The sequence below is a fragment of the Nomia melanderi genome, chromosome 1, assembly GCF_051020985.1.
Source record: "Nomia melanderi isolate GNS246 chromosome 1, iyNomMela1, whole genome shotgun sequence".
NCBI lineage: Eukaryota > Metazoa > Arthropoda > Insecta > Hymenoptera > Halictidae > Nomia > Nomia melanderi.
This window is the reverse complement of record NC_134999.1, coordinates 34,844,015-34,871,449: the sequence shown is the minus strand read 5'-3', so window position 1 is coordinate 34,871,449 and position 27,435 is coordinate 34,844,015. Positions and strand designations below refer to the sequence as shown.

Genomic DNA, 27,435 nt, shown 5'->3' with positions numbered 1-27,435 from the left:
AATCTCGGACTCGTACACGCGCGTGCATTCGATTTACGCACACATCGCGACCAGACCGAGAGTCGCACGTACGGAAATCGACGTACGTTCGAGACGATCTTCGATCGTGCTAGTAACCCGTACACTCGTATTTGGATGCGCGCGGCTCGTACACGCGGCCCGCTCCACACGATGCATGGTTAACCGCGTGTGCGTATACCGGCTTGTATGCGTGGCTTTCGCGATACTTAGAGAAACCGCTCCCTCTTATCACCCCTCCCGCGCGCTCCGGCAAAACCTTGTTCGATACCATTTGAGGACCTCCAATAACCTATCCGAGCCATTCCGATAGGAGCTGTCAGCCCGCACCCACACGCTGACCGCGCTCTGCGAGGAGCCGCGCACCGCAGACCGGATAAGCCCGAGCGCAGGTGTGCCGCACAAAATCGTCTGATCGACGTGCCGAGTGCGCTGATCTCGATGACCTTCGCCAAGGGTTTCGATTCGACGACGCCGCGGTACACGAGGCACGCCCCGGATACCATCTCGACGAGCTGCTCCGGTACCAACGTACCACGCTACCCTCCTATCCCCCTGTACCACCGCCCTGTCCCCCTTTGTCGCTCTATCCCCATATCACCATATCCCCCGTATCCTCCTATGCCGCTGTCCTTCTGTCCCTTGTACCCATTCGTTGCGCTCACTCGCATTCCCACCGCGCTATTAGCATCTCGCGAGCCTCCTCTTCTTTCCGATCCTCTCGGACGGTCAAACTTTTCCGCGGCGTTCCGTGATACCACCGCGTACCCCTAACCTGATTTTACCATCGACCTATAGGAGGATATACCTATACACGTACACGGATCGAATCTTTTCCGTTCGATTCCGGCCGGAGGTTGATCGCGCGCGGATGAGTCTCCCTGGCGAACGAGACCGATGAAACGTTGAATAAACCGATCGATGCGGGGTGTCTCCGATGCCGTAACGGGCCCGATACGAAAACCATATCCGCCACGCGGGCCAGAACTCTACCGACGCAACGAACACGTTACGTACTCGAACTTTCTCGATCGTACATGCAAGTTCCCAGGGGTGTGCTGGTCCTGCCATCGATCCTGCCGCGCGAAACTATTCGTCGCGTCGGCCCTCTCGCGATACACCGCCGCTGATTTTCGACACTCCCTTGATTTGTCTGTGTCTTGGGAGTTGCGTGAATCCCTTCCGTTGAACCGGGTGATGAATCGGGCATCGTTCGTCGTCCACGACGCCGTTGACTGTATCCACCAGCCTCGCTCGACATTAGCCGCGAGGGTACTCCATCAACTACGGCAAACCGCGTACAGCCGTGTCCGTGAAACTTCCCTCCGTTGACTCGTTTCCCTCCCCTGGGAGGACGCGGAGTGGTCATTCCCACCTTTCCGCGCCTCCGACTTGCAGTGGTATGGCCGAAACTTCCGATTTTCATTTCGATCCTCGCAGGATCGGTTGCACGGGACGCCGTTGTTCGCCGATGGGGCAGTCGGCGACGAGGTACCGAGGAGGACTCGCTGTTCGCCACTTCTCTTCGTTGTTGCGTAAACGCGAAGCACCGAGGTGTAGGTACCCGTGCGGGCATTAGGCGAGGGAGATCCGCGCGTAGATTCTCAGAATGCATATAATTAAGCACGCCGCATCACAAGAATGCTGTATACGCGCGTGCGTCCGGCTTTGTGTAGTGACTCGTTCGAGAGGCAACGTGCTCGTGTGTACCTTATATAGATACACATAAATATATGCCTAGCCATCGTTGGCCCCTCCACCCCTGCAAACCTCTCAGCCCTTGAGCTCCTCATCCCCCCGCGGTCCCCGTCTCACAACCCCGTTCCACTCTTCCCCCTTTTCTTGCCCCACGCTCAACGGTGATCTATGTATCAGCCTGTGCTCGCCGAACCGGGCAACGTGTGTCCGTCCCCCTCGTGTGCTTACTTTATTATCGGGGCTCAAATGAGAATTTATGCAGACATAAACGCTCGTGTCAGCAGCATGCCGCGTAGGTGGGGAGACACCGTTGAACAGGCATCTGTCACCCTCTATGCTTTACCTGGTCCGCCTTCGAGACGGTGCCGAGGCTTTTTTTCGAGGGCCGCGCGAAATTTAAGGAACCCGGAGCGGCGAACGAGCGAGACCGAGGCCTCGGTCTTTCTCGGCGGAACTAGTTTCCTCGATCCCGTCGATCGAACGTGCGAAATGATCGCCGCGAGTCATTTTTTCTCGCGAATAAGAAACGCTCGCTTATACCGATCTGGTTAAGGGGCGTCGGGGGTGGAGGGGGGCAGTATCCTCCGGATATAGCGAGGCGTGGGCTATACGCTCCCCCGTTTAGGCTCGTAAATAAATGAAACCTACGAGAATACGTCGTAGTCGACTTTTATATAAATAAATGAAAGTTCCAGCAGAAAAATACGCGTATTCTCTCTCGCGATGAATCATCGTAAAAGTGTCCGCCGGTTCGGTACATTTCCGATCCGAGCTCTCTCGTGGAACGGGAATAATCGTTTACTCGATTGAAACACAATTTAACTCCTTATCCCTTTATAGAGTGCTTTAATAAGCGCGCCGACCGATACCGCGAAATATCGCCGGTGCGGAGATAGTCCTGTTGCGCGCTCGTACAAGCGGCAACGCGTCGAACGTATCCGAAACTGATCGGTACGTTTGTCACCGTGTCAGAACGTAGACGTTAAATTCATTCCCCAGCAGGGATGAACTTTGAGGGTGTTTGCAATCGACGCGAAAGTTTTTGATATTGCGCTATCAACCGTATTATAATTAAACCGCGTCTAGAACCTAGTCACTCGAGCGTCGTCGTGTTTGAACATTGAAAAACAGTTTCCCACCTCCTCTTGGCGGATATTCTATTAATCTAGACTCCGCTGCACCGAAATCACTGGGTAGCCAAAGTTCGGATTCCCTATGGAAATTACAAGACGTCGATCACGGATGATTACGAGGACGATGCCAGGGGCGAACGGTCGCACGCGTAAATATGTAAGCGCGTGTAACCACGACGAAACTCGGAGACAAAGTACCGGCGTGCGGTTTATATTTCGCATTATGCGAAACGCAGTTATTGCTAGTGATTAATTAAAAGAACGAGCGTAAATTTATTCGGGTACGCCTCGCGCGTCGATATTGAAATATCGGCGCGGCGTGATATATTTCGACGCGTGTTTTCCTTTTTTCCGATTATCCGTTCAATATCAGCGCTGACGTAAAATGTATCATCACTGTACGGAACGGAAGGAACGGTACCGCCATCACGCATCCGAAAATTAATCGGCGTGGGCGCAGCCGATAACGAATGGTGTTCCCGCCAAACGGCCAGTATATTTTACTTTGTACTCCAGTGTCTGTTATTTTCCGCGCATTCTAGCTGTCCGGCTACACGATTTACTCCCGGTCTCGATCAGAAATTCTCGGCCGCAGTGGATGGACAAATATCCACTGGAATCCATTAAAAAATTGCCGTGTCCCGGGGTATTGTCTTTTAATTGAAATTGATCTGTTTGACCGCAGGATATTATATCCTTCAGTCTCTCCGCGCGAGATATCGGACCGTTACAGGGCATTGTTTGTTTCAGCACCTGGCATACTTTCTACCAGCGTCGTTCTACGGTTGCCTACGATATTTGTAATCGCGTCATGAGCGCGTAAACGCGATAGCCGGGGCACGACTTACGAATCAACGATGCGTCATTCGAATACCATGTAGGCCGTTTTACCGAGATCGAATCGGTAAAACGTAACTAACGTAGGTAAGAGTAGATAGCGCTTGTATATATATTCTATCGGCTGCGCCCCGATTGCGCCGATTCATCCTTAAGGTTCTCCTAACCTTACATTTCTGATTGGTACGGGTAATTGATACTTACTCACGTGCCGTTCACCCCGCATAACACTTCGAATAGGGTGGACCAAGGAAAACGCACGAGTCGGGAATGGAGGGTGAGTCGTGTCGGACGGGATCGAGTATTCGTAACGGGTAAAAATCGATAAATACTCTCCTAGAGACATCCAGCTAATCGAGGTTGCGTCGCGAAGAGATATAGCGAGCACCGCGACCGCGGCGGCTTCGGCTCGAACCTTACGGGCGACAGGTGGCGGTAGTGTCGAAGGTTGCGCGTCGTTTTCCGCCATCTTTAGTTGACGGATCCGAGAGCGAAGAGACAGGCCAAGAGAGCTCCGTGGCGAGAAGAGATAAGGTGAAGAAGCGGTCGGTTGACGGGGGCAAAAGGGAATTTGGTGGATCGAGTGTCGCGGAATCGAGCCAGCCGTGTCCTCGTTCGAGCACGATTCACGAAATCGTCTTCGGTCGATCCTCGCGATACGGTAAGCACAGAGTAGAATCTCGCCGTTCGCCATTACATCGTACGTCGACCGATAGGGGGGAAAAACTTGTCATTTCCGTGACGGTAGTGTTTACGCTGGGTGTGTCAAAGTGCTCCTCCTCTGTCTCCTTTCTCTCTCCCGCCAGTGTATATCGTAGTTAATGCATCTCTCGGCCGTTCTTCCGTTCTCGCTTCCCTGCCGCTCTCCGCTCTCCGCTCTCCGCTGCCCGTGGATCCTCGGAAAATGGTGATGCATTGCATTCTCGGAGGCTTTGTTGTGTGCCGCACGCCCACGCGCGTCCCTCTACCTTCCGTTTCACTCCGTCGAGAATCATTCGCGCCTCGTGCACGTCGCCGACTCGTTTCTTCGATTTTCCGAGATTATTTCCGATTTTTTTTACGGTCCACCGAGACTTTCTACCGTGGCCGTTGCGAACCGAAACGTTCCCGAGTACCGTGCGTGTTCTCGCTCGACAAAAACGGAAGCTGCGAGGACGCTCGCACCGAACAATCTTTCGATTGTGGCCACATTCCGTGCGGGTTCGTCCTCCTTCCATTATTCGCAATACGGTGCAGTGACCCTACGCGCGTCTTCGCTTATTCGCGTTCTACAACGTGACGAATAACGTTCGTCTCCAGTGAGATACGCGTAGTACCAGATTTTCTTTTTACCGTGATTACCGATACAACGGACCAACGAGATTTTTACTTCATCGTTTTCCAATACGCGTTTTCTGATACGGGATTACCGATTCTGTTTTCATCGTTTCCGTGAAATTTCTGATTTTCGCTTGAGCGTGTTTGGTCGCGACGTTATTCAATACTTTCTTGGTGTTTCAAATGGTTCTATAATTTGCAATATTTCTTTGCTTTAGGTGTGGATAGACTCTCCCGTAGGAGCCATGAGTTACCAAATGTCTTCGAATCAATCCAGACCAAGTGAGTAAGCTTCGTTCTTCCCTCACAGAAATTCTAGAAAACTTTTACGGTACGGTGCACTATTATGATTACAGTGTCTCACGGAAACTACCAAGGACCAGGCGATCTGCCGATGGGTTCTGCGAAAGAACAGACCCTGATGTGGCAACAAAACTCGTACATGGTCGACTCTGGTATTCATTCTGGTGCTGTGACCCAGGCACCTTCCTTGTCGGGCAAGGAGGATGACGAAATGGAAGGAGATCAGCTAATGTTCGATTTGGATCAGGGGTTTGCACAAGGTTTCACTCAAGATCAGGTGGACGAAATGAATCAACAGCTGAGTCACACAAGATCTCAGCGTGTTCGGGCAGCCATGTTCCCAGAAACATTGGAAGAAGGTATAGAAATTCCCTCTACTCAATTTGATCCTGCTCAACCCACGGCTGTGCAGAGATTAGCGGAACCGAGTCAAATGTTGAAACACGCGGTCGTCAATTTGATAAATTATCAAGATGACGCGGATCTAGCGACTCGCGCGATACCAGAATTGATTAAGTTGTTGAATGACGAGGATCAGGTTGTCGTATCTAAGGCGGCGATAATGGTACATCAGCTTTCGAAGAAAGAGGCTTCTCGTCACGCCATTATGAACAGTTCTCAAATGGTAGACGCGTTAGTTCATGCGATTTCGAAAAGCAACGATCTCGAGTCGACCAAAGCAGCGGTTGGCACGTTGCACAACTTGTCGCATCATCGGCAAGGTTTGCTAGCTATATTCAAGAGCGGTGGCATACCCGCCCTTGTCAAACTTCTCAGTTCTCAGATGGAGTCTGTGCTCTTTTACGCCATAACGACTCTCCACAATTTGTTGTTGCACCAGGATGGCTCGAAAATGGCGGTACGCATCGCCGGAGGTTTACAAAAGATGGTCGCGTTACTCCAACGAAACAATGTCAAATTTTTGGCCATAGTTACCGATTGTTTGCAAATCCTGGCGTACGGTAACCAAGAGAGCAAGCTGATCATATTAGCTTCCCAAGGGCCGATAGAGCTGGTACGCATTATGCGTTCGTACGATTACGAGAAGCTTTTGTGGACGACGTCGAGAGTCTTGAAAGTGTTGTCGGTTTGTCCGAGCAATAAACCGGCGATAGTGGATGCGGGTGGTATGCAAGCACTTTCGATGCATCTCGGTAATCCGAGTCAAAGACTCGTGCAGAATTGTCTGTGGACTCTGCGAAATTTGTCCGATGCTGGCACGAAAGTCGACGGGCTGGAAGTATTATTGCAAAGTTTGGTACAGGTGCTCAGCTCCACCGATGTAAACGTCGTGACGTGTGCCGCCGGTATCTTATCGAACCTTACCTGCAACAACCAACGCAATAAGGTAACGGTGTGCCAAGTGGGGGGTGTCGATGCACTGGTACGCACTATCATTTACGCGGACAGTCGAGAGGAGATCAGCGAACCGGCGGTATGCGCGCTACGACATTTAACGTCGCGTCACGGCGAGGCCGAAACGGCACAAAATTCCATTCGCCTGAATTACGGAATCCAAGTAATAGTAAAGCTGCTACATCCACCTTCTCGTTGGCCATTGGTCAAAGCTGTGATCGGATTGATTCGTAACTTGGCGTTGTGCCCTGCGAACCATGGCCCTCTCCGCGACCACGGCGCCATTCACCATCTCGTGAGGCTTCTGATGCGCGCCTTCCCCGAGACGCAACGGGTATGCATCCGATCGTTCGATTGATTTCTATCGACGCGTTACGGTTGCGATTACCTTTAATACCGACAATGACGACCGCGCGTTTGTTGTTTAGCAGCAACGATCCTCCGTGGCGAGCACCGGTAGCCAGCAAACGTCGGCCGCTTTCGACGGCGGTGTCCGTATGGAGGAAATCGTCGAGGGGACCGTGGGAGCGCTTCATATTCTCGCGAGAGAATCGCACAACAGGGTGATCATAAGATCTCAGAACGTGATTCCGATTTTCGTGCAGGTTAGTACATGAATTTCATCGATTTTACACATCAAATTCGATGTTCGCACCTAGAAAACTGTGTAAACGCGAACGTTCTCGGTGCAGTTGCTGTTCAACGAGATCGAGAATATCCAACGCGTGGCAGCTGGGGTACTTTGCGAGCTTGCCGCTGACAAAGAAGGTGCCGAAATGATAGAACAGGAAGGTGCTACCGCTCCTCTGACGGAGCTGCTTCATTCTAGGAACGAGGGTGTCGCGACTTACGCGGCCGCCGTTCTTTTCCGTATGAGCGAGGACAAACCGCAGGAATACAAAAAGCGACTCTCCATGGAACTCACCAACTCGTTGTTCCGCGAAGACACGAATCTATGGAACAACGGTGACTTCGCGATGCCCCCGGACTTACAGGTACCGTACCTCACTTCCTAGTACCGATGCATGACCCGCTTACACGCCGTGGCTAAATTTATTTTTTTACCGACACTTTGTAACACGGACTATTTATTTTTTATTTTTATATTTTCATCTGGCGGCATGTGCTGCGATAGGAATATGCACCATATTTAATATTTCCTGTACCGTGTGCCGTGTGTAGCTTTCGAATAGATTTCAGCGATCAGGTTTTTAGGAGAATTTGCGACATAGAAGTTTCTTGTGTACACGATCGGTTACACAGTGTTAAGTAAATTAAGCCACGAAAACGGAATAGCGATAGCGAATACTCCTGACCTAGTACCTAGTCACAGTCGCAGGTACATACTTGCACACGTATTCTTCCCCGCCATGTAAGTTTAGAAGTGTACGACTAGATAGTTTGCAGAAGTAAATGTCGTTATCCATTATTCCAGTTTGCACAACTTAAAGAGATTCGGAAGTTAAACGAATCCGACGAGAAACGCAAACGTGGTTTGTTTTAACGTCAGTTTTGCCAGATCCAAGTCGAACCGTCAAATAATATATCCGATACGCATTCACCGATGAGCCGCGTAGGTATACGCTCGTAACCACTCGTCGACTCGGCGTCGATCGTGCTTCGTTTATTCGATTTATTTCGGAATAGTTGTATGCAAATGCGTTCCCATCGAACGCGTTCTTTGTAAACGTAGTTCAAGACTATACGCTACCAGGGTCGTGCCTAATGGAGCAATGGAACCTGTAATAAATGTACAGCGATGACTTTATCATCATCCTCAGTTTGCAACGTTGCGTTATGCATGAGAATGCGTTTCGTTCCATTCGTGTTTCAACCCCTTTTTCAAAGCTGAGTAACGAAAACGATATTGTCGCGATATATACATATATATACTGTATACATATATGTATATATATATAATTTTTCTCTCTCTTTCTTTGTCTCTCTCTTTCTCACTTTCTCTCTCTCTCTCTCCATCTCTATCTATTTATCTATTGATCTGTCTATCTATTTATCTTCCCATCCCATTCACTCTCCCACTCACTCTCATATTCTTTCTTCCTCTTTGTCTCGAACGCCAGAATCGCGTTACACGTTGACACACGTTCCATTTTCCATATACATATGCATATCGTATCGCCGCCGCCTTTACTAATTTTCTCCGCGATTTACCGACGATACTGCGACAACGAGTATCTCTCGACCTTTACTCTCGACGCGGTGTTAAAGACACACCTACAAAAGAAGATACGTTTTGTGTTGATCTGAGCTACCTAATCTTCAGGACATGCTTGGCCCTGATCAAGGCTATGATGGTATGTATGGACAAGGACCTCCTAGCGTACACAGCAGCCACGGAGGTCGAGGGTATCAGCCGCACGGTAAGTCACTGGCGTCATCCTTTCTATCCGATTATCGCTTCCGAACGATCGAAATGCTCGGTGGAACGTAGTAGCTGGATTTATAAAATTTCTTTTCCCGAGATATGTTCACGGCTCGATTTACCCGTAATCTCCGACGATACGTCAACTTTTCATGATACTCGCATAGAATCGCCTTACGCGAATCGTCCAGAATAAATTTAATCGAGAATCATAGAACTCGCCTTTCTTTTTCTCGTACTTGCATCGGGAATAGATCTGTATGGTAGTGCGGGTTCACGTGTGCTCTCGTGTCTCTTGTTTCTTTTTATAATACTTGTACTTACGTATGACACGGATTTCAAAGAATTTCCGATAACCCATCTGTAATACTATCCCTTAATATTAGTCGACGATAAGGAGAAAGCAACGCATTTAATTCAATGTTGTTTTAACAGCAGCTTAACCCACGGACTTATATTAAAATACAGGCTATCAACAGTATCTCGCAGTAACATAGGTGACACTCAGCTCTTACATACTATTCTGTGCTTTTTAATTATTATATTAATCGCTATATGTCTTTACACGCATTTCATTGTTTATTCGTTTAATATCATACACTGGTCGCTACACGTATGTATCCATTGCTGAGTTCTGTAAATTGTATCCTATTTGTAATGCACGTTTTGCGAATGCACTTTTTTTCTTTCTCGTTTATAATAACACAACGAACACGCATACACACGAACGCGTACGCGCAAACACACACACACACACAACACAACACTCATTCACTGTCACACACATACATGTGTACACGTACAGAGAGACACAAACAGATTTATAGGGTTCTCCGTAATTTGTTGCTCACAAAGAAATTTCATGCATGACGTATTTTCGTTATCTTTTTTCCTAATTGAATCTACTTTATGGTGGAAAGAAGAATAGAAAAACGTATTCGTAAGTAATTAGATAAGGTTTACTTACGCGAACGTGTCGAGAGAACGCGTTCGGTCACATAAACACTATCGCGTGAATAAGAACAATTCTACTTGTCCGTTTATCGTTATTTTTTCTCCTCCGTTTCGTTCGTTTCTGTAACAATCGTCGTAGACGTAGATATTATCGCGTGTCCAACGTCTTATTTCACGGGAAAGTATCCGAAGTATTAGACATAGTTTCACCTGTCGGTTACTTCTCAACGATTTTTCCTCGTAACCTCGGTGACTTTTTGCTTTCACGCGTGTGACGTTCCGCTTTTCGTTTTGAATCGCATCGTTATCGAAATTACCGTTTGTCGTGACGTTTGTCCCCGTAGATCTCGCGATGGAAAAGCAACGAATCACTCTTTATTTTCTATTTTTTTGTTTTTTTTTTCTCGGCAAGACGGTCTCTTTGCGAATACTTAGCGAAGTTGTGCTCTACTGGTTGAGGAAACTGTTAGCAGAATTTTTAGCAGCGTAGTTATTGTCGATTCGTGTGATTCGATGAAAGAGGAGCCGTCGATGTGTTGATCACGTGTTTTCTACCGAAACAGGTTATGGCCAGATACCAGTAGATTCCATGCAAGGGTTGGAAATAGGTGGAGGGTCGACGTATGGCGCGATGGACACTATGGACGTAGCGCACGAGGGTGACCTGAGTTTCGATCATTTAGAAGAGCTTCCCGCACCGCCACAAGACAACAACCAGGTAGCAGCCTGGTACGACACCGATCTCTGAAACTGTGCCAGCACAGATACACACGCGCGCCCATCCTCCTCGGGGAGACGGACTAGTGAGGCTCTTAAGTAATTTTAATACAGACTAAATAGTATCGTCGTTTTACTCTCACCCTGTATACCGATCGCGATCGAAAGAATCTTGACGAACAAACCTCCATCAACCGCCATCGCCATCACCGCGACCACTGCCGCCGCGGAACGATCAGTTCCGAAAGCGCGAATGATCATCGCAGAAAAACGATAAATGGAACATGTCACAACCACTAAAGTTTACACGCGTTACACACGGAAGGTACCGGGAAACTGTAGTTTGTTTTTACACGAAGGAAACAGGGTACGGAATCGTGTTACAGCGCGATTGTGCTGCAGCGTCGAGAACAACTGCGTTGATTCCTAGAAATATGAAGCCGGTTATGCTATATAAAATTATCTGCATATACATATATGTCGCGTGTGTGTATGCATATATACGTATATAACTTAACAGTGTCGTACCTTAGATATTTATAATAAAAGAGAAAAGAAAAAGATATAGGGGAACTTGGAACTGCCGTCGCGACGCGAGGACATTGTCGACGGTGATTCGATCGAACGCGCTACACGTATCGAGACATCGAAAGGGCCACGTTGACGTATCTTTCGACGAGCATCCGTGAATTACCGGTAAACGGTATCGATTTTATACGGTATCCATCTTTTCTTCGCGAAATTTCCGAAATTCTTCGTGCGTCGGGGACATTGTGTCGCGTTTAATATCGTAGCTCTAAGTATCAGGATGGGAAACGAGGGTATCGAACGTGAGAATCGAACGTCATATACACATACCGCGTCAATATTTCTTCTTTTTTTTTTCGACGTATACGCCCGCGAACCAACTCGAACGAACGTTTCTTCTACCTCTTTATCAAACTCGGGGCGCATCTTCTTACGGACAATACCTCAGTTTCGCGTATGCAGACCAAGTCGAGTTCATTCTGTTTATTTCAGGGACCATTCTCATTCACGCGTCAATCTACTGTGCATCGTTCGATTTTTATTGAAATTCGTCGTTAGCACGCGACCTTATTTTTAGATTTCAACTCGGCAGTTGATCAACGGACGACTAACGATCCGATATCGCATTTGCGTACCGCAATACGTAGCCGTTGCATTTCACGATTCTACTTCTGCGCATTCGTATTTGTACCAGAAATCTTCGAGAAGATCTCGTTAAGCGAGCGCCGGTTATTTTTCAATCGAGCGCCCGACGACAGCATCGTTCTATGATCATGCGAACATCAATTTTTACCGGGGAAGATGCATTATCTCGGTGCACGTGTTGACGAATCGGAGAATTTCAATCGGGCTTACCTCTCCGTGCCGCGACGAGTATTGGAATCACGTTTTCTCTAGGGGAAGAATGTACCTACTATATATATATACACACGAAATTCCAGGTGAAAAGCTAATCGCGTATGCGCAACATTTTCACGGTTTAATGATTCAAAGTATACATCAGCTCTGACCTTTGTCGGCGTGCGCATACGAAAGTACATTCAGAAAGGGTTGATATACTCGCGATTTCGACCGATTATCATTCGAGAACTGCGAACAGACAAGAAGATCGTAACGATCTTGAGATCCTTTTCAATCGCGAAGTCGTATAGGACATCACCGATAAAGTTCCACCGACATGTCGATGCGACACGACGATCGTTTATTCGCGCATCCCAATTGTATCATTGGTATTTTCTCGTACGCCATTCATTCGTGGCGCGATTTTACCGTGAAATCGAACGAACGATAAGTATCGCGCGTCGGCCAGAGAGAACGCATTGCCCGACACTGTCGATTGCCTGAATAACCCATTATATCATAGATCTCCTTCGAAACTTGCGAATCTATTGAATTGCAGAGAGCGTGTACCTATTTATACCGCTAACCCCGAAACGATAGTATCATTCTCGAGTATCAGTGAATTACAATCACGAATAAATATAAACGAATATCAATGAACTTTCGCATTACGTATTTTACAGGGTAGTTATACTTAATTTTTATTATTATCATTAAAACGTAGCTATGCGATCGTGGCGCGGAGTACTTTGCATCGCTCGATGCCTTGTGTCCGCCTTCGATGGCAGTCGATGTATTTAGACCTATAAGAGAGAAAGAGAGAGAGAGAGAGAGAGAGAGCGAGAGAGACACTGGGAGAAAGAGAGAGAGAGAAAGAGCGAGAAAGAGAGGGAGAGAAAGACAGAGAGAATGTGCGAGTGCAAGAGGGTGAGAAAGTGCGAGAGAAAGAACGTGAGAAAGAGAGGGAGGGAGATGTAATTCGTACACAACATGTATATGTATCGTTTAATTGTCCAAACGAATAAACTGAACAATTAAGTACTCGAACTGCGTTAGGCATTCCTATTTTTACCCAGACTTTCTCGTTGGTTTCGCGGTAATATCCAACCATCGCGTGATGTATTCGCAGCTTTCGAGCAATCATTAAAGCGTGCCTCTGTACCGGGAGCAAGAACCTTTTTAGGATTTCGATCGTGTTAGTATGTCGATCGTCGATGGAAATAATACCGTATTCGGGATCTAGCCACGATACCTAGTTCTGCGGGATACCCGAGATTTGTTCGTACATGGAAGTGCGCGTTAAAGGAATCGAACGCTCTCAACGATATCGCGACGAGTTTTAAAACGAATCAATTTGATAATTAAATATGCATGTTGTTATCTCCGACGCACAATTTTTCATCCACTTGCAGCCACTCGATGAACAGGTTTAGAACGAAGCAGAAGTTTAAAGGTTCAGAGCAGGGCATGTAAATAATGTTTACATTGTCCTAGAGTACGACCAAAAAATCTAAATATTTCACATTTCCACTACTGTAAATCGAGATGTACATCTCGATATTCTACAATATGGTGAAAAGAGAAATATCTGTTCCTATTTGTAAATCCAAGGTGACCCCGATTTCGCCGTGAAAACACTCTGTTTTCTTAATCTGTTTATCTATCGTACACCGCATGCCCTGCAACTCTTGTAAATTTCGAGTAAAAGATCGTTGTTCGTCACGTTACAGGTAACACCCTGTATATTTCCGTTTCCTCGAATAACCCGGAGAAAACACCTAGCGCGAAACGTGCATTAGATAGGTGGGCAGAGTTCGTTTGCGCCAGCACGTTTTTAAAAGTCGTGTAATGTATGCAAATGTAAACAATTAGTCCGAGAGCTGGTAAACGGTATACCGGAGGCGAACTTGTGACGGAGAAGGGCGCGCGTACGTTCGCCAGGTCATTAATCGGCAGTCGACCGTCGAGCAGAGCACATTCGTGCGTGCACCTCTCTCCTCGAAGGTTCGGCTATCGCGTTAACAGTTACTCGTTTCCGTGACGCGAAGAAAGAAGAAGATCGCGCTCGGCTCTTTCGTACAGTGTACGGTGGGACCCTTCGCCCGAATGTTCCCTGGGATCGGGAGGGAAGCGTTTCCGGCCTGACCAACAGCTGTCGTCCCAACCGACGATACTTCTGCCGCGGAGAGAACGTGATGTTGCATCGATCTCACGATCAGTGAAAATCGCGCGTGCGCTTTGCGGCCCTTCCTTTCGAACGATTCAAACGTCCGGCCTTCCGTCCGAAGAACCAAAATGATTCGTGCGGTGACATAAATTCGTGCGGCGGAGGGCTCGCCGAACTTCCAGCGAGATTACCGCACGCCTGGGAAGGAACGAAATTAAGGTAAGCCTGCGAGCGGAGAGAACTTTTGAAATACACGTTTAGAGGCGCATTGGTGCGCGCCCGTGCAGCCGCGCGTCGCATTCTTTATCGGTCGAAGCTTTCAGTCCAGTAGAAAACCTTTCGCCGTCCGTCACACGACGATTGACACGGATACGCGCCTTTTTGTATCCTCGAAACTTCGGCCCGCGCGAGATTCGCTTTTGAAATGTCACGCGAGAAGAGCGGTGTCGAAAGAATAGCGCGACTTTGGTAATCGATACGGCTCGAACGTCGCGGCGTTAGCTTCTACTCGCCTTCTGTCTACCCTTGAAACGCGATAGTGCACGAGCAGATTAATAAAAAAAATCCGACGTGTACGATACGCAAAACCCGGTTCATTGACAGTCAGTTAAGGTCCAGGGAACGGGGAACGGGTCTGTGTTATTCGACGGAATCCAGATTTAAACTAGTTCCCCTTGAAAGTTGCCTCGGAAGAGCGGTTTTGGTTCCAGTCAAATTCCTCGGGAACAGGTTGAACCTAAAAATATTCTTTTATTCTCTCGGCCGTATCGTGCGGAGCCTGGAATTCGATTTCACGCGGCGTCCGACGTTTCGAGCCTTGATTGTTTGGATAGAAATAAAATACGCGGATACGTCTCGACGAATACATTCCTAGTCTCACGATGAATCGGTGGATCGTCGAGAAACGGCAATTGCCGACGCTCGAAAATGACCGCGCGTCGAATGGAAAATGAATGAATCGCTCTATTGGCCCCTCGAGCGATTAAGGTCGAATAAATTCGCGTTCGGGGAATGCGCTTAAAGGTGGCGCGTCGCGTCGCGGCGCGCCGCGTCGGATCGTGACGCGTCTTGCGGAGAACCGGTAATGACGTGAAAGTGCATCCAGAAGCGAGGTAGCGAGGGAGCGAGGGAGCGAGGCTGCGAGCGAGTCTCCGTTCCCCTGGCAGTCTCGTTTCGTTCGGGACAATCTCTCTCGCCTCGTAGTCGGTCCCTCGGCTTGCTCTCGGAGAAATTGTTCTACGGTCCCGCCGATCGAATCGGTTATCTGGACGAGCGCCGAACGCCTCGCCCGTCTCTCTACCTTCTCTCGTCTCGCTCGGGGTTGGAGCGTGAACTTTTCGTTCTAGCGGCGACGACGGCGCTGTCAGCTACGTTTACTGTTGTGCACCTGTTGCTCGAACCGCGGTGTAGTTCTCTCGCGCGATCGGCAAAAATATTTGCCGCGGTACAGCGCGGAAATTGATATTTGCCATCTACGTTGGAAAGTAAACCTCACGGCTAACAGGTGGGGTTGGACGAAGTAAAAGCGGAGACTGGTAAAGATTGCATGGGATTTCGATGGAATTACTCGTCGCGTCGTGTCGTAGATTTTTTCCAAATATCATTGTTCCGAGTCGTTTGCTATGTGTCTTATTGCCTACAACACCGGCACTGGAATCTGTTACGCGTCACACGGCTATAATTATCCTCTTTATTTGATCTTTTTCTGTTTGCACAGGCATCGAGCGTAAAAGTTGCCGCACAAAAGTCCGAACAGCTGTGAACAGCGGGTACCTGGAGATAATCTCATCGGGATAACCATCGCTGGGACGGAGACCGCGAGGCTCCCGAGGCGGGATTCGGCTCGAAAATGATGTTCGTGCGACTGCACGCGGCAAACATACCGAAGGATCGTTGATGAAGCGAAAGAGAATCGCTCGAAAATGACCGTCGCGATGGAACACAAGCGGAAGAGCTCGTGGGATTCGAAGGTGAGACGAATGTGGCGCACTTTCCCCCTGTACGCGCTTTCCTCGCTCGTTACCTTCCCGTTTGTGTCCCGCGGTTAATTAACTGGTTGGCCCCTGTGTGAAATCAGCCGCGAAACACAAGGTAAAATCGAAGGGAAACGATGTATGTCGACAGAAACAGCGTGTATTGTGTCGGGCCGCAGTGCAACCACGCGGGAGAGTCGATTGTTGCTTCTTAAACGGTTATTATTCTTCTTCGCTGGAGAATTTCGGCTCGGGGGAGAAAGATGATTTTTAACGGACGCACGATACTCGAATTATTTTCCGCGGTGCACGCTGCAGTCCTACGGGTAACCGATATTTCCGCTGGGAAAATCAGAGCGGGAGGATCGCGTTTGTAAAGTTTTACACCGTTCCAAAGAAGCGCCGTCTCGGACCGAAGGTATCGCGTTTCGGTACAGCGTTTCTCCGCAGACGCGTTGACCTTGTTCTCCATTGACCCCGAATGGAGAACGATACACCGAATACCTACGCACTCCTCGGTGAACTAGGTTGAAGAGAACTGGAATAAAGAACGCGATGCGTTAGTTCGGGTTGGCTTGGCTGGGCTTGGTTCGTCTTGCTCTTGGGTTGGGCCCCCGTCATCTATCTCTGCTTCTCTTCTCGATACCGTTACGTTCGTTGCTGGTAGCGGCAAATCACGCAATTGGCATTCCGCTCGAATATGCGAATGACATTTATCACGTGGCCCGCGATTACCGTTCAAATCGGGTACACGTAAAGTTTAACGCTTTCTCGGTTTCTAACTTGAACTCGAATCGATGAGGGTGTTACAAGGCGCGCGCGCGTGCATGCACGTCGATCTATAATTTCGCTTAGGAATCGGTGGTTCGGGACACATCGATCATAGATAAAAGAGAGCGGCACGGAGCGCAGCGACGAGCGAGAATTCCTCTTAATCGGTGAAAACGATTATCACGCGAACGGATAAACCGTGGCGCGATAACGACTACGGTTTTACGGCGCTCCTATGGTTGGCTGCACGCACGTGCGCGAGCGCGAGCGCGAGCCAGAACACGAGCAAAAGAGTCGGCGGCCGTGCCGCGGTAAACGATTGTAATTTAAAGCGAGCAGAACTCGTTCCTAGATTCTAGCTCTTTTGGAAAGGTGGCTCGGCGGACGTTTAGAGTAACGGTAATAACGGTGAAGAAAGACACGAGGAACCGGGGACGCGAGTCATTGGAACTTGGTTGATTTCTTTGCGCAGGTCATCGACACCGTTTCTTTCCACGGAACGAACGCTGCCTCGAACGTCGCTTACTCTTTATCGCCGGATCGGTACAATTATTCGCGAGAGACGATTCGCTCGATACGGACGGACTAAACGCGATACCGATACGCGTCGCAGCGGAAATTGACCGGTAACGATCAGCTTTACGTTCCATTCTTACGGTCCGATGGGTATCGTCCGATTCTATCCTATCGGGAGCAGAACGATACTCGGACGGGCGGAACTCTCTCTCTATAACGAAAATCGACAACGAACTTTCACAAAAACGTCACCCATGGAAAGCACTTTCCTAACGCGTCGAGTCCTGATTTTTCTTCACTTTAAAGTCGCCGACCGTGTCCATTAACGGACGCGATCTCGAAGCTGGGACAACCATGCAGTAGTCGAAGCGCGTCCCAATCACCTCGAACGATCTCCACCGCGCGATCGGCGTCGTTCGCCGACTTTGAATCGAACTTTCGAACCTTGCTTGTAACGCGCGAGCCTCCGTCTATTTAACGTAATCGCGTGTTTCGTTTTCAAGTTTTCCGCGTCCCTGCCGCGCGTCCCAGATCGCGGGAGCATCTTTCATCGGAAAGTTGCCGTTCTTACCGCGAGAGGAAAGTCACGGGTTTGCCGACCTTTTGGCCGCTTTGCCGCTTTGCTGCTTCCCCGCTTTGTGGGTCTGCAGCGTTGGATCGCGCCGAGGAAAGACAAGGGCGAACAACCGTTGGAAAATTTCCCTTTCGATGGTACGATCCTCGCGGCTGTTCTTATCCATCGTGCTCCACCTAAAGAAACGCAGCTGCGTTGCGTAATCGTGGCTCGTTGAACAAGCATTTCCTATGAAAACTCGAATCAAAGACCATTATCGAACTAGGTAGAACGTACACAAAGGCTTCGTGCTCAAACTTTCATTCGTCTTTCGTAATTCTCCCGGCGCTATTGTTTACCAAAGACACCCCTTACGACTGGACCGTGGTCGCTTACATAACGCGCGAACGGAATCTCGATTCGTTAACGATCCCGATCGACATATTCGAGCCGAATCGACGATGAAACGTTATTGCATCCCGCACTTGATGCTAATTTCGTACGCGTTCGTCGGCGCTCGCGCTCGCGCTCGCGCGCGAATCGTTGCAATTAGTCGAGCCTTTATCAATTTAATAGCTGTCTATTGGGAATGCATACACACCGCGCGTCTCATTTAAGTAATAACGAGATAATCGGTGGTTCCTGTCCGTGGCTTACAGAAACGATCGAAAACGGAGATCGAGCGAGATAATAATATCTCATTAAACGCACTGCGGCGGTTATTGGGAAACCGCTTTCCCGTTTGCGCGCCTATAAACGATATCGTCGCGACTACGAGCGTAGGACGCCGACTCCCGTGGGAAAACGGATTCGTCCCTCGGCGGTGCGCGACTCGCAAATTCACTTTTACTCGCGCGAGAACGCGCGCCCCGACACTCGCGCACGCTTTTCGATCCGAATGCACGCGAAATTGATACGGATCACGTAGGGTAAACCGAGGCGAATCAGATCGGTTCGGATTTATCAGCGACAAACTTACAGTTGAAACTTAGAATTGAAAACTGTTTTTATAAATTTCCTATTGACATACAATCGGCTTCAATATCAGTAAGAAGAATGTCTGAAAACTTAAAAATCTTCGTTTTATACACGGAAAACTGAAAAATGAAGAATTGTTCGAGATATCTCTTATATTATAATGAAGGATCATAAGTAGTGCATTCATACGCGCTGTTTTCTGAAAACGTGCAACATCGAAGATAATTCTTCCGAGGCAATTGCAATCTAAGTGCATCAGAGTTATAGGCATCTGTTCTAAATAGAACTTTCTAGAGTTCACCAGTACTGACACGGGAAAAAGTGATCCGACTCGCTTCGATTCTAAGATGCGCTGGCAAACAACGGTTTCAAACGATTGAAGATAGATCAAAGACTAAGTATAGAGAAGCTGTACGAAGTAATATGGACGGTCAGCATGTTTATTTCTATAACAACCTAAAAATACAGTCGATATTCTTTTTTTCATCCAATTCACCCCGATCTACCGTACTTAGTTTCCCTCGTCGGGTGGCCCAAATTTTCCGAGAGATCCAGGTTTTCAGCAGTTCGTTCGCCGGGTCGGTAAGAAAAAGGTGCGCGCGATTCACCGGTTCCCCTTTGGAGCGTGTGCCGAGCGTAACATTTGAACGAGGGCGTAGGCCTCTTTGTGCCGCATCGTGCATTCGCGCGAATACACGGAAACCGCGTCGGTGTTGGTGGCGGGACGATTACACGGACGCTTGCACACTCGGATGCGCGCGCCCGTCACAGAAGATAAGCTCATTTCGCTCGACGCTGAATGCAACTGTTGGTGCACTGCGCACGGTACTCTACACCCTGCGCACGGTCTACCAAATATGTATCGAGTATCGCGTGCTCCGTTACGAGCGCGCACGGGAAATCGTACGCGAGTCGTTCGAGTTCGATCGACCGCGTGAAACGCGATTGCGTAATTCATTCTCCCGGGGCTCGTGTCGATTACGCTGCAACTTTGATCGTCGGAAACGAAAGATACCCGACACACCGGCGGAAAAGTCATTTAGAAACGGTGGCTTAATCTTTGCCTCCTCGTTTCGTCCGCAAGACGGAAGTATGCCGATTGCTAATACAAGTCGTGTCTCGGCCCGAGAAATCTCGGTAATGCGGTTAGCCCGCGCCTAACGCCTGCAACGACGCCGATTCAGCGAGGCGAAAGAACAGGAATGGCGCTTTGCTTTCCAAACTTAAAAGGGAATATATTCAACCGGTACGAGCCGACTTTGATGTAGCTTACGTGAGACACAGATCTCAGGAAAATATTAGTTTGTTTTCTTATCGACCAACGTTCACTTTGAACGGGTGAAAACATCCCTTTATAGTAGAGGGTTGAAGGTGTATTTTTCAAGGAGGAAATGAATCTAAATTGTTCATTTCGAGGCGAACAGAGGAGATTTCTATTCTATACCTTATAGTTTCAGAGATACTGTGAAAGATTTATTTTCAACCCTTAACTTCGAGGATAGTCGTCACTCCTTAAGAACTATGCGTCACGTAAGTCTCACGAAATTCAGCGTGCGGTGGTCGAAAATGTTCCCCCGTCAGCTTGGTTACGGACTAATCGGGAAGATCGCGCGACCCAGTTCAGTTCGGTGTAAATATGCTTTGCAGATTTCGGTGAGCACGGTCAGCACCAGAAGATTTAGCCGTGCCGGGACTCCGAGCTCGATTCTGTCCTCGGACAGCGACATTCGGTTCACGAGGAAACTCGGCGGGCAGTACCGTTGCGGGTGCTGCGTGTTGGCTGCGTTTTTGCTCTTCCTTCTGTTTTCGGGGGTCTCCATCTACCTTGGCTGTAAGTATGTCGTCCCGAGCGCGAACTAGAATAGAATGATTCCGGATTCGAGTCGTAATCGTTCGCGGGTGTTGTTGTTCATCGGACACGGAGATCCGCTCGGTCGAAGAATTTGAAACGCGCTGAAACTCGTTTATTCGCCGCGCTTTCTCCGCGAACTTATGCGCGATTTGCCATTCGTGCTGTACGGCGGCGCGCGGATTCGTGCTGTAAATGAAAATACTGGCCCACGGTTAACCGGCGATCGACGACGGTCTAGCGGGCATGAAATTACTCGGTGAAATACGTACGTCGCGGTCGTTCCGCGAGACGGACGAGTTTACGGTGCCTGAATGTTTCTCGGAGTATAAAGTGTGATCGACGTCTTCCTTTGTTCTCCCGCGAACGGGGCTTTTCGCCGTGAACGTGTGCACTTCACCTTGAGATCGAGCTCGATCGTGCGATAAACGGGTAAACGAGTAAACGGGTAAACGAGGAAGAGCAACACGCACGAGAAGAAGCAGGCTGGTTCTAATCGATACGATCGCGCCGGTAACACACGTACGAAAGTAACGGTGAACGTTGAAAAGCTGGCCAAGTACGTGCCAAAGTCCTCGACGGTCTCGGGGACTCTCGAAACGAAAGAATACTCAATGCCGCACCGACAACCGGTTTCGGATTTTCGAATATTTGAAAAGGGTACGCTCGTTTTCTACGACGCCGCGGAAAGAAACACGGCGGATCGCGGACGACCTTTCGAGCTTATAAAAATTTACCGGCATACCCATTATTCCGCTCGCGGCACGCTCGGAGAAACGAACAAAGGAAAGAAGGATGATCCGGCCAGAGCCCATTCAGGTCTTTCAGCGCGCGAACATAACGGTTCGACCGAGTTACCGACTCTTCGAAGAAAACGCGGCTGCCTTCTACTATCGAACCATTTAAACGCAAACAAGCCGGGTGAACTACCGTATAAGTCGAATAAGTTAACGGGGAACGGTGACGATTTCGTGTTTCCTCGATAATTCTCGCCGCGGGAACAACGAGAGAAGAGGAGGTCGAAGAAGTTGCGAATATTGCGTCGTCGGTCCAGCCGAGTGAGGCCTTGAAAGTAGCAGAGCTAACGGTCTGACCGAGTTGTCGAGCCATCGCGTCTCCGATCTCACCGATGTTCGACCTTAAACAGGGAATTCGTGTCCTTGAATCGTTCCGATTCGTCACCGTGCTAACCGAATTCTCATTTCCAAACTGTTCGCGACGGCGCGGCATCTGCGCGATCGAAAGCGACCGGTAACCGATCTTACGGTGCTATTGAGAAATCGTTACCACGACGTGCCCGCCGTGATCGCCGATTCCGCATCCTCCTAAAGAAAACTGAATCGTGCTCTCGAAAACCGGTGTCGAAAAGTGGTCTGCAACGAAAACGGTTCTTGCACGATTCTCGCGCGGTTGATCCGCAAGCCGCAAAAAGATCGCTCGCCGTCCGCAACGGGTATCCGGCATCGAAAAAATACGATCTCTGCGGTGTAAAAATGATTGACCAAAGGCACGGTGAAAGGTGAGTCGCGAGCGACTCGCGGTTCTGCTATCGGGAGCCCGACACGAGCGCCCCCGATTTTCTCGTCCCAGTTCCGAATGCGCGGATTTTTGATCGGCCCGTTGCCGAATAATGGCTTGCCTCCTCTCCTAATGGCATGCGTTTCTATTTCTCGTGATTCCAGATACGTTCTTAACCTCAGACCCCCCAGGCGATCAAATCTTCTTAGCTACTTTCCGAGTTACCGAGGGAGATTCGTTTGCTACGGAGCTGGCAGATCCCTCTACCGAAGCCTTTCGAATACGATCCCGAGAGTACCGTGATCGGTTGAACGTCGTCTTCCGTCGTAGCTGGTTGAAACTCTCGTTCCTCGCCGCGGAGATATTAGCGCTCGATGGGTAAGTGGGTTGGAATCTCCGCCGGAGATATCGCCGAGCTGCGGAGCTGCTGTTTCGAAAATGGATCCAATTCCAGCGAGAGAAATCGATTCGAAATGATCGCGGTTAATCGACCGAGAAACTATTCGCGTGCCATTTCGGCTGAAACCTACAGGCAGCGTTACCCAACCGAATTCTCTGCGCAGATCCGAGGGAGGCGACTTGGTCGTGCATTTCGACGTCAGATTCGACCCCCGCTACCAGACTATCACGACCGCGGACGTCGTGGATATCCTGTCGAGGGAGATTAATCCCGAAACCTCGAAATACTTGACGAATCTGACGATAGACCAGCAGAGTCTCGAGGTACAGGAAAGTATAAAAGCGCTGAACGCTCAGGTCAGCTCGCAACCTACCGTTTCGACGCCACCGCCGACCACCTCGGCGGCACCGCCGCCCAGAAGATGCAGCCCCATGGACTTGTCCTATTGCAAACATCTGCCGTACAACGTCACGTCCTACCCGAACGTGCTGGGTCACGGTTCCTTGGCCGACGTGGAAGAGGATGTGATCGCTTTCAGGTACGCGTATCTTTTGCGTTACAAGCAAATGGTCGCGATCGTGACATGAATTATGAAATTCATAGCGATGGAAGGGTTTGTATTAGATTGCCAAGGAAGACGGGCATCGCCATGTATATTAACGTGACTCTATGTTTAACAAAACTTCAGTGCTTCGACTTGTACTGATACGTTGCTCGCACGCTGTCGTGATTTCATCTGTTCGATTTTTCTTCTCGGCTGCTTCGTTGAAGGTAACGTCTTGATTGCTTGTTTCTTTCGACGTCCTGCGCCACTGACAATAGCGTAGAGATGAACAGTTGTCTTACCCTCGGCTACCTGTCAGGGTACTGCTTCGTATCATGAGAAAACCCCAAGGCCCATACAAATTTTAAGTCCGAGCACCGCTCGCAAACTAGAATTTTCTCCACCCTTATGCAGATGCCCAAGATCTCTGGTTCATTGCTGAGCGCCGAAGGGCCGCTCGAGGTTTGTGCCTGATAGGATTTTATGATTATTGTACGTCTATCTGGCGGCGCGACATTTTGCTCGACGCTCGCGAGTTTCTCGATCCCCGGCGTGACGTTACCCGCGTTACGTTCGTCTGTTGTTCGCCAGGGAACTGGTCGACGCGGAATGCTACCGACTGGCGTACGACTTCGTCTGCCAAGTCCTCCAACCGGCGTGCGTCTCGAATCAACCGCAAGACCTGCTGCAGTTGCCGTGCAGGAGCTTCTGCAGGGAGTTCTGGAGCGGATGCGGCAGCCGACTCCCGGATAGAATCAAACGGTTACTGGACTGCTCGAATTTCCCGGAGTACGCGGACCAAGGCGGCTGCAGAGCGAAACCAGGTGAAACGCTCGGGCTCGCGACTAAAGTTCGCCCGATCCGGTTTAATCCGGCCTCTTGAAAAAATGACTGGTCCAACCTTGTCGTAGGATGCGTGCAAGCGCTTCAAGAGAAAGCATTGTCCCCGAGAATTTGCGACGGCGTGATCGACTGCCCTGACCTTTCGGACGAAAAGAACTGCGCTTATTGTCGCGACGGTTACATGCACTGCGGCGTAGGTAGAACGTGCATTCCGCATACCAAGAGATGCGATGGAAAACTGGACTGCGCGAACGGCAGCGACGAGAAGGATTGCCGTAAGTATTGTCCGCCGCGAGCGAAGGCGCGGTTGGATTTCCCTGTTTCTGCATACCCGAACGATTCGACTGCGAGCAGTGTCCCTGGCGCCGACGATCCGAGCCATCAAGTCTCAGCCCCTGGACACCCCGCACGCCGCCAAGTACAGCAACGAGGGTTTCGTGGTGTTCAACGAGAAAGGTACCATCGGCAAACTCTGCACCGCGAACCTGAACGCGACGCTGCCTGGGACGGAAATGGAGACCGTTCTCCAAACTGCGGCCAGCTCGCTGTGCAACTTGTTGACGTACACGTAAGCATCGTCTTCGTTTCGTCTGGTTCCCGTGCGAGAGGGACGCGCAAATCTTTCTGTATCTCGACTCTAGTCGTTTTCGCACAGGGGCGTCGAATTCGTGGAGATCAGAGTCGACGACGAAGAGGACGTCCAATACGTGCACATGGAGGATCCATCAGCCACGGAGATCACGTTTGTCAGAGCTCCTTGTCCGAGCAGGGAAGTCATGTACGTCCGGTGCTCCGAACTTGGTACGGAAACGCTGAACTACAAGAATTTCTGATCGATTGGAATCTATCTCGTACCGCTGGAAGTTTCACGCGATGTTTTTGCCTAGAGTGCGGCGTGCAATCCTTGCGTACGAAGAGTGGCACCCGCGGTCTGAACAAAATGGCGGAGCCGGGCGACTGGCCTTGGCACGTGGCTCTGTTCAAAGAAGAGGTGCACGTCTGCGACGCCACGCTCGTCGCGGAGAACTGGTTGATCACCACTGCGTCCTGTTTCCAAGGGTTGGTCTCGTTGCTTATCTCGCGCGTCGCTATTTACAACGCCATCTCGTTCACTTTCGAAGCGTGTAATCGTGTTTTAGTCAGTCGAAAGCGGAATGGTCCGCGAGAATGGGCACCGTCCGACTCTCGAGCACGTCGCCGTGGCAGCAGGAGCGCAGGATCGTGGGAATGATCAAATCGCCGGTGGAAGGAAGCACGACGGTCTTGTTGAAGCTGGATCGGCCGTTGACCGCATTCTCGGATTTTGTGAGGCCAGTGTGTCTACCGTCGAATCAGGATCCGCCGGCGAACGCGTCCATCTGCAACACTCTCGGCTGGGCTAGGAATCGTAAGAATTTTATCGGCTTTCTGTGCCGTTGCTTAGACGCGGGCAAGACCTGTGCACTGCGCGTTATATAAGTGCGTGATTACGCGTATCGTTTACGCGTTGCATCGACCTTAGAGGGATGTTAGAGCGCGACTGCTTGCACAATCGCTGCGACAGCAACTTTCTCGATCTTAAATCGGCACAGATATCCTTGAAGTCGCTGTAAACACGCGCTACGTCGACCGCGGCGTCTCTTGAAAATATGATTCTTCGATACGATACGGTGCTTGTTACGTCCACGATTACTTAACGCGAAAAAACCTTGCCGTTTTTCTCGTATTATATTCTCGCTATATCCTTTATTCGATCGTGCTACCGATGTAACGAAAAAACTGTCTGTGGTTAGGCGACCTGCTGCAGAGAGTACAGCTTAGGCACAGCGCGATGGAGAGGTGTGAAAATATTAGCATCGCCTCGGTGAACAGCGTCTGCACCGAACCTGCCTATTCTACTGACGATTGCAACGTAAGTGTTCCCTCGAATTCGGCGCGACTAGTCGCGGAATCGCGCGGAAACTTGGAAATCACTGTTTTCTGCTTTCAGGAGGAAGAAGTCGCCGGCAGTCCTATGTTGTGTCTTCGCTCGGACGGTCAAAGATGGGCATTGACGGGGGTCGGAAGTTGGCGTATCGCCTGCTCGAAAGCCGGCATCGAAAGGCCCCGACTGTACGACAAAGTATCGTCGAACATCGCTTGGATACGATCCACGATCGAGTGATTCTTTTACCTAAGACACGACAATTCGAATTTTCGACTCGGATTGGAACCGAAACGAACATTGCGATACCGTGCGATGGAACGGATGATGTGTCACGCGACATCATTGCAGAGGCGGTCGCGTCTGTCGTTGGACCGTGTTTCATTTGTTAATAACAGTTATCGATACTCGTTCGCTCTCCGACGCGACTGTGAAACACTCGAGGAACGTTTTCTACATCTCATGCTTGTAAGAAGCTCGTCGAATGTTCGTTATTGTACGTTAGATGCGACGGATCGAGAACCGCGCGTTCGACGGACGTGCGGCGACCTCTTCGGGAAACGAAGTGAAATACATGGACGACGCTACGTAACTGTACTCGGGCAACGTGTTATCCTTCTTACGCGGATTTACTTTCGTCCCACGGGAGTATAGTTATATTCGATCGCCTTCCCGCTTGCTCACCGACGTTACATAAGCGGAGATACTTTACATCAAGTTCAGAGTCTTCGTACCGTAGACGTGCCGCTGACATTCTGCGAGTACCTTTGCCGGTGATGCGAACCCAATACTGCGCAGGGTCCGGTGGGAATAGTGGGAGGCCTCGATAGAGTTACTAGGTAAAAGCGCAACGCTTGCGCGTCAGACGTTGGTGCAGCGGTGTTCGTCGGTGCAGCGTGCACGCTGGTAAACACGCGGAGGATTCGACCGTTTCGGTGAAACAAAGGAAATGGTAAGAATATTGTCACACCGTTCCCAACGTGGCGATTCCCTCGAGAAAAAAAATTGTCGGCCGCGACTACGTTTACGTAATCGACTATCAGCGTCTCTTCCTTAAAATATTCAAAGAAGACGCTTCTCGAGGAATCGTGAATCTATTAATTTCGTTCCCCCATTAATCTGGAAGGATTCCCGAGCGCAATCGTTGTCTAGATAACAACTGCGACAGTTTGTAGATCTTTTTCAGTAGATCGCGCCGAACCGTACCCAATTGTACAGTTCTTCACGAATAAAGTGGTTCCAGTTTTCCTGTTCGTTTTCAATGAACCGTTTGTCCTCGTACCGAATGTTCGTGTAAACAGCACATTCTTCGAGCGATTCTCACTCGATCATTCGA

The 27,435-nt window shown here is 49.6% G+C and overlaps 2 protein-coding genes across 15 annotated transcripts in view; both read left to right on the top strand.

Moving 5' to 3' along the window:
- Nucleotides 1-3,823: 3,823 nt before the first annotated feature.
- arm (armadillo) lies at nt 3,824-12,802 on the top strand. 9 transcript variants are annotated; one of them, XR_012998955.1, is made up of 8 exons: nt 4,388-4,593; nt 5,222-5,285; nt 5,360-6,996; nt 7,091-7,267; nt 7,355-7,657; nt 8,947-9,043; nt 9,484-9,542; nt 10,563-10,711. XR_012998955.1 is itself a non-coding variant. In XM_076369089.1 (7 exons), the coding sequence occupies exons 2-7, from the start codon at nt 5,249-5,251 to the stop codon at nt 10,745-10,747; spliced, it is 2,436 nt and encodes an 811-aa protein (XP_076225204.1). In that variant the 5' UTR covers nt 3,824-3,963; nt 5,222-5,248; the 3' UTR covers nt 10,748-12,802. The 9 variants fall into 9 exon arrangements, 7 of the variants coding, with proteins under 7 accessions (XP_076225204.1, XP_076225173.1, XP_076225126.1 ...); XR_012998945.1 differs by having other exon boundaries at nt 4,389-4,593; nt 9,481-9,542; XM_076369089.1 differs by lacking the exons at nt 4,388-4,593; nt 9,484-9,542 and adding an exon at nt 3,824-3,963 and having other exon boundaries at nt 10,563-12,802.
- A 1,018-nt stretch (nt 12,803-13,820) lies between these two features.
- LOC116428457 (atrial natriuretic peptide-converting enzyme) overlaps nt 13,821-27,435 on the top strand; it is a 13,773-nt gene continuing 158 nt past the window's right edge. Inside the window, exons 1-13 of one of the 6 annotated variants that reach the window (XM_031980121.2) lie at nt 13,826-14,470; nt 15,969-16,221; nt 20,690-20,873; nt 22,574-22,787; nt 22,973-23,347; nt 23,945-24,177; nt 24,265-24,471; nt 24,551-24,764; nt 24,852-24,997; nt 25,084-25,255; nt 25,336-25,583; nt 25,969-26,087; nt 26,166-27,051. In XM_031980121.2, coding sequence (XP_031835981.1) covers nt 16,174-16,221; nt 20,690-20,873; nt 22,574-22,787; nt 22,973-23,347; nt 23,945-24,177; nt 24,265-24,471; nt 24,551-24,764; nt 24,852-24,997; nt 25,084-25,255; nt 25,336-25,583; nt 25,969-26,087; nt 26,166-26,339 — 2,334 coding nt within the window. In that variant the 5' untranslated portion in view covers nt 13,826-14,470; nt 15,969-16,173 and the 3' untranslated portion in view covers nt 26,340-27,051. Of the gene's footprint in view, nt 14,471-14,952; nt 14,981-15,415; nt 15,756-15,968; nt 16,222-20,689; nt 20,874-21,320; nt 21,552-22,573; nt 22,788-22,972; nt 23,348-23,944; nt 24,178-24,264; nt 24,765-24,851; nt 25,256-25,335; nt 25,584-25,968; nt 26,088-26,165; nt 27,052-27,274; nt 27,431-27,435 lie in introns of those variants that run through there. The other 5 variants (XM_031980120.2, XM_031980117.2, XM_031980119.2 and 2 more) reach the window with 5 other exon arrangements.